Source organism: Dermacentor silvarum, chromosome 3 (genome assembly GCF_013339745.2).
Source record: "Dermacentor silvarum isolate Dsil-2018 chromosome 3, BIME_Dsil_1.4, whole genome shotgun sequence".
NCBI classification, from domain to species: domain Eukaryota; kingdom Metazoa; phylum Arthropoda; class Arachnida; order Ixodida; family Ixodidae; genus Dermacentor; species Dermacentor silvarum.
The window spans coordinates 179,143,192-179,150,250 of NC_051156.1; the positions used below are offsets into that span (position 1 = coordinate 179,143,192).

Here is a 7,059-nt window from a genome sequence, read left to right on the forward strand (position 1 = left end):
GTGTGAAAACGGCCGAATCTCATGAAAAGGGAAAAGTGAGAAGGCATTGGGACTTCCCTCACGTGTACTCGATGCCACAATAAAGTTTTGTGTGTGCACATGCTAATATAATTGTAAGCCTCGTGGCTCCTGATTGCATGCATTGTGTAATTGTCAGGTCAAGAGGTTGACTCAACTGGCAAGGAAATCTTGCTGCAAGACATAAGTGACGCCGCCTCCACTCCGCCGCCCTTCGAAGTCATACGATGACTGATACGGTATCCGCAACGAGGGAGCAACACCGTTTGTTGACAAGGAAGACAAAAAGTACACAGTGTGTCAAGAGAAACTTCCCGCTGTTAATAATAGCGTATATAAGGTGTTGCCCCGCCGCCCCCTGTGTGTTTTTTTTTTCTTCTTCTTTTTCTTCTTTCTTTTTTGATTAAGACATTCTTTGCTTCATATATAACCAGGTACTTTCCGGTTGGGTGGGTAGCTTGCTTCATGTCTCGCCTCGTCTCGACACATCTCGGGCCTCTTTAAATACGAAATTAGGTGTCCGATGGTGCGCTTTGAACCGAAGTCCCCTAGCACAATATCCCGATACTCTACCCAATTATATACTTTGTTTTGCTTTATAGAACCCAATTATCTGCCCAATTGACAACTCAAATAGCGCTAATCGATCGAAGACAGTGTGACTAGCGAGAACATATAAAGCAGAAATCTTTTGTTTTCTTACTTACCTTGTAAACGTGAATTGTGTTCTCTTCCTCGGGCATTGCTCTGAGCTACCGTTCCTCGCCTAGTGAACTGCCGGTGGTGTTGCGGGCTGCAGAAGTTGCAATGCTGAAGTCTGAGTGTGTGGCGCGCACCGAAGCACTCGCGTGTGTGGCGGGCTACTGCCAAACCGGTCGGCAAAGCTGGTGTTTTCGCGTGGTAATAGAGACTGCCGCACGTCTTACTTTCTTCATTCTGCGTCGGCCATCCAGACGAGGAAATTCTTGACATCTCCTATATATACTGGTGCCAGGCAGACGTGTTTACTTCGACCGTCCTTCCAATAATGGCAACGAGGTCGCCAACGCTCTTCGCTGTACACGTGCAGCAGAAAGGCTGCAGTGAGTATTCATTTTTGTTAAAGAAAAAAAAATATTACCGTAGGCTCGGCCAAGCGTAGGCTTTCCACACGATAGGTTCTCGTCATCGTTCTAACGTAAAAACAGGTCCTTGTTAGAACCATCAAATCAAGGCTGATGGCGTTTTCTTTCTTTCTTTCTTTCTTTCTTTCTTTCTTTCTTTCTTTCTTTCTTTCTTTCTTTCTTTCTTTCTTTCTTTCTTTCTTTCTTTCTTTCTTTCTTTCTTTCTTACACAGTATCTAATCGCGCTCTTCGCCAGGGCAGTAAGTATTGAGTAACAAGAATAACGTGAGCATTAGACAAGATTTGCCTTCTCTGACAACTTTCGCGCACACGCACAAGCATACATGAGTAACATAAACCCTGATGCATTTATGCAACTTCCACTGTTGGAACAGTTACAACATGCTGTTTTGAACAATGTCCCGAGTGTTGATTGAATCACTTCAGCGCTTACAGCAAAGGTTTCGGAGGACAAGTTTCAGCCTCCCAGTGAATACAGTAGTGAAGAGGGAACAATCTGTCATAATCAGTTCCAGCGCCCATGGTTCTATACTATCTGTAGAGGCTCTTATTCTTCGCTGTGCTCATCCAGTTGGAGGCCCAGGCTCTGTTGGAAGAGCTAGTTCTGAAACATATACAAGTATACAAACATATACATTGACTCACTGGATCATTTTTTAAAGCTGCAACTGCCGTCACAAATTTTCCACTGCGATGTGACATTGTTCTGCCACCTTTGGATCGGGGTGGCATTTACAAAAGCTTACTCGTCCCACATTATAATGCTTGGCACACTTTTGTGCTTCGAGTGAGACCTAAGGGACTACCCAACAACCTCTGTGGCTTATTTCTCGTCACGACGTCCAGCGCCATCAAATCCGGGATTCGTTGTACCGGCTGTGCTAAAAACCGTTTTCAAAATCAAACGTTCTTGGAACATGGTCGTCGCTAGCGTAGAAAGCAAAGAGGACATCGCTCGCATGCACCACGTCGACAGGTATCAGCGACCGCTCACAGACTCGGTGCGCACCTTAAAATGTACGCGCAACTAGTGTTCTCTCTCTCGCTCTCCTTTCTCTCTTTTAGTATTTTATCTCCTTTTTCTCCAGTGCTGGGTAGCAAACCAAACGTGCGCCTGCTTAACTTCCCTGCCTTTCCCTGCTTCTCTCTCTCGCCATCTCGCGACATGACTCATCATCATACCAGAAGGCCCTGCAAGCATTGCATGTACTTCTTGCGATCCATTGGCTTGTGTGAACACTTATTATGGGAATGCTTTCCCATTCTATTTTGATATTATTCTTCTCTGCCTCACCTCTCTGACCACTTTCTCCCACTCCCATGCAGAGTAGCAAACTTTTACCTGATTAACCTCCCAGTCTTTTCTCGCTCTCAGGATCCCCGACCATCACCTACCATCACCTCAAGCGACTTTTTCAAAAGTTATTAGCGCTCATCAAGAGTGCATACCTTCATCTTATACACAGGCGGCGAAGCCTTCATCTCCCCTGTGGTGCCTGCGACAGCCTCAAGTAAATTTTGCTATTCCCGGAATTACCAAGAAGGTGAATCGTATGTCGCCGGCTCTGAAGCAACTGACGCTCCTATTACTACACCAGACATATAATGATGCACACATATATACACTGACGGTTGGACCTCATCCTACCAGCTCAAATGCCGCATTTGTAGTTCCAGCCAAGCACGTTACAGTTAAATTCAAATTGTCACATATGACTACATCTACGACGGCAGAACTTGCAGCCCTCCATGTAGCTGTGACCTACGTCTCCAAAGAGCCGGCACAGAAATGGGTCATATTTTGTGGCTCTAAGGCAGCTTTTCACATTATCAAGTCTGCCTTACATCACAGAACTTACGAGCATATGATATCCGACATCAGGGAAGTACATCACCATGCTCTGGAAACAGGGCACTACATTATCTTTCAGTGAATTTCTGCTCACTCGGGGCTGCCCGGTCTGTCCACGAAGACACCCAGACGCGTCCAATACCTTTGGCGAGAATGGACACTACCAGGGAACTTCGTCTGCTTGCACGTAAAAAAGTCACAAGCTTTCTGGAGTTCAAGTGCCTTCAAATGCCGATTGCATAAGCTTGACACTTTGCTACGGCTACAACTGCCATCTAGCCTTTCTCGCGGCGAAACAACCTTGCTGTGCCGCTTATGGCTAGGAGTGGCGTTCACGAACGCTTACTCCTATCGTATGGGAATGGCCGAGAGCCCGATGTGCGACTCCTGTAGGGGCGAGGAAACTATCGAACCCCTCTTGTGTACCTGTCCTCGCTACGACGTACAACGCCTCTCTCTCAGGACAACTTTAAACCGACTGGACTCGAGACCATTATCTGAGACAAAGATACTCGGACCATGGCTATACACCCGGCGTCACTGGCACACAAAACGATTCGGGCACTAGTACACTACTTGAAGTGCACCGGTTAAGAGACCGCTAATTATAGTGTCCCAGTACACCATCCCACGTATACTCAGTACTTACTCTCTTCCTCTTTTCCTTTCTATTCCCCCTTTCCCTTACCGCCCCATGTAGGGTAGCAAACCGGATTCTTGTCTGGCAGACCTCCCTGCCTTTTCTCTTCTTGCTCTCTCTCTCTCTCTCTCTTAAGCATATATGTCACTTGTATTTTGTGACTTTTATTATTGATAATTCGCGCATTCCCGCAGGAGCCAGAAACGTTTGTGAGCTATTTCGTAAAGTTGCCCTATCCAGCACAATTGCGACCTCGATGGTCCAAATAAATGTTTTCTCTCTCTTCTATTTATGTGATTTATATCGTCCCTGAACTTAGCACGTGTCGTGTAATACGGGCCAACGCGCAACCCGTCTCTATTAGTTCGCAAACTTGCCAACGCGGCGCAGTTACAGGTCAGGGACGGACCCGAACGTGGTGCAAAAAAAAAAACACACACACACACACACACACACACACACACACACAACTCGGTTGCACGTGTTTGCGCTTCAGCCCTTTGGGGCAACACTCTCACAGATCTGAGCGTTTCATGCCAGCACGCGATGGCGATAATATGAGCGCCGAGGGGTAATTTTATTTGTTATCTACGGCTTCCTTATTGACTTTCCGCTAAATCGGTATGGTGCACGTCTTTGTTAAAACCTGCAGCTTCGGTAAGCAAGCAATTAAGTCATTAATTATACGCCATTTTACATACAAAGAAGAAAATCACTTCAGATGAAGTGACAGTTTAGGTTTTCTTTTGCTCGCGTTATACTGTAGCAAAAGTGCGCGTAAACATGACAGAGTATGAAACAATTACAATGATTAACAAGTTTAATCATAATAACTATTACTACCACTCATATTTTTAACTTAATAACCGACTTCTTCAGTTATGGCTACGTAACAGAGAGCTGTGTTCTTTACGATGACATGCATGAGGTTGACGGTGCAGCCATGACGTTTGACAGTACAGCCATGGCGACGAGCTCGTCGCCATGTAACGTTCTATTAGGCCTACAGCTTTAAAACATCATGATTAATTAACGTTGTGCACTGTGACAGCATGCGAGATACGGATTTACAGACAGTGACAGCAGTGTTGAACAGTATACAGCTGTTAAAAGGACATTTTCATTCCGGGATTACGATAAGAAGGTGGAACGCACTGCGGCTATAATATGAATGTATAGCATGCATGCTATACATATTGTTGGCGCCCACGCGATGTGAAGTTGTCAACTAAAGAAATCATAAATGGTTGCGTGTTACGTCATTAATTATCGGATGCGGATGTTCATTCACATTACCCGAATGCCGTTCTCGGTGTTCGACGACTACAGAGTTTCTTCGATACTTTCGATTGTTGCATTTTTGATGAAACTTCTTCGGAGAAGTTGCGTCATCGTTCGGTGTGCTTCAAAAAAACCTTAAAGCGAACGTTTAGCAGCGTTTGCCCTGTTGTGCACTCAATGCACTGTTATGCACTAAGCTTGCAGAGCCCCCAACACAACCTTGAACAGTAAGAGCCTCGCTGTAATTGTTCTCATCGATGAACACCAAGGCTTCAGAAAGTGCTCGTTTGGGTCAGTAAACAGCTCTACAACCGAACGCATTTCACTACAATACACACTTCCTAGCAGAATAAATAAATATCCAATCAAATCGTGTGACAATTTCTCACAAGCTCTGTCTGTATATTGCTTGGTATAGAAATGCAGTTGTTGAGCATACGCCGCAAGGCTAAAAATATACAAAGGAGGTACAAGGCGCCTTGGCCCTTATCATGCTATATGTAGGCAAATGCAATATGGCACGGCTGCTGCTATGACAGCGTAATCTGTACCGAGAGGTCTCGTAATTGGAGTCTAACAGCAAACAGGATATCACTTCCTCAGCTCTTGCCCGTGTCTGGCTGGTTGCGCTGTTTACCCAAGATGAGGATATCCGGTCCCGTTACGATACGCTGAAATATGGCGGCGCTACAAGAAAGAAAGCAGCATGAACATGGTAGACCTAACGACGTAATATTGAAATTGATTACACCCAGACCGAGTCCAACCAAGGAAACAGCCTGAATGCCGGTTTGAGTGCAACGTTTTCGCATTTGTAAGGAAACCCTATCGAAAAAAAGAAAACCGTAGGCTTCATATTCAATAATTCCATATTATACAGGGATCTTAGATAAAAAGTCTTATGTTCTCATATATCATGAGACATCCTATCGAGAAAATACCTTATATGCTCAATAACCAAATCTTATCGTTCAGTCCGCTTAGATCACCACCATAAGGTACACGTTACTACTTGCCGCACTCACACTTTTTTTTTATTCTTTCGTCCCACGCACGTCCAGTGACTGGAACCGCCTTCCCTCAGATATCGTTTCCATTTCGGACCATGATCTATTTTGTGCAACCATTTACAATTACTTATTTGATGACACATGAAGTGTTTTTTTTTTCCTTAACGCGGTTTTTCGCATTGCATCTTCATTCCTACTTTTGTTGTATTATCCTAACATTGTCTCGTCCTATGTATTGTACATGTTATTAAAATTGTATATATTATTACATTTTGTATTTTGTTTACTATTTATGTGCCCCACTCCCCTCTGTAAAGCTCGGTGCGCTTCAGGGCGAAATAAATAAATAAACCCTTATATACAATATATTGTCACGTAGTAGTGACGCTGAAGAAAACAGTCGTAAAACTGTGTACGACGAAACTGGTTGTTTATTGGGCGAACCTGTGCCCACAAAATCAAGGTACACTCAAAGCACAACGATAGCGGCGAACACAGTCGGCGATCGTCGAAAATCTGATCAGCGGCGAAACGCGTCGGCTTTTATACCTGAGTCATCGAAGGTTCTAGATTAATCCCTGATGCCCGCGTGTCTTCCAGAAAGTTCTAGACAATTCGCGTCAGTCATGCAATCAGATAACATAAGCGTCGGTGAAAACAGGCAATGGAAAGAAGCATCGATAACGTTCTAGAAACTTCCGATACAGGCGCGTCCTGCGCCGAGCGATAACGTTTAACATTTTTTAGCCGGTTGAAAGCGGCCACCGGTGAAACATAAACATGTATACGTGTCAATACCCTCCCCTTAAGAAGCATCGTCCCGATGCTACAAACAAATGTGAAAGCGAAAACAAAACCACGCGTAATAAAGAAAAAAAAAATAAAGTAACAAAGTACCTAAGTTCGTCAGCGGGCGTAGAAAGGCTTAAGACGCACCACATGGATGACTTCGGGTCGTGCGCGGCGCCGCTGTGATTGCGAAATGCCGTCTGGCACGACCTCATAGTCCAGTGCGCCAATACGTCGGATGATCTTATATGGTCCGAAATAGCGACGTAAGAGTTTCTCGCTAAGTCCTCGTCGGCGTATCGGAGTCCAGACCCAAACACGGTCTCCGGGCTGGTACTCGACGTA

The 7,059-nt window shown here is 44.9% G+C and overlaps 1 protein-coding gene across 1 annotated transcript in view; it reads right to left on the minus strand.

Moving 5' to 3' along the window:
- Positions 1-904, minus strand: part of LOC119446152 (calpain-A-like) — a 95,352-nt gene extending 94,448 nt beyond the window's left edge. Inside the window, exon 1 of the mRNA XM_037710508.2 lies at positions 726-904. Within this exon, the coding sequence (XP_037566436.1) occupies positions 726-761 (36 nt within the window). The 5' untranslated portion in view covers positions 762-904. The remainder of the gene's footprint in view (positions 1-725) is intronic.
- Positions 905-7,059: the final 6,155 nt, after the last annotated feature.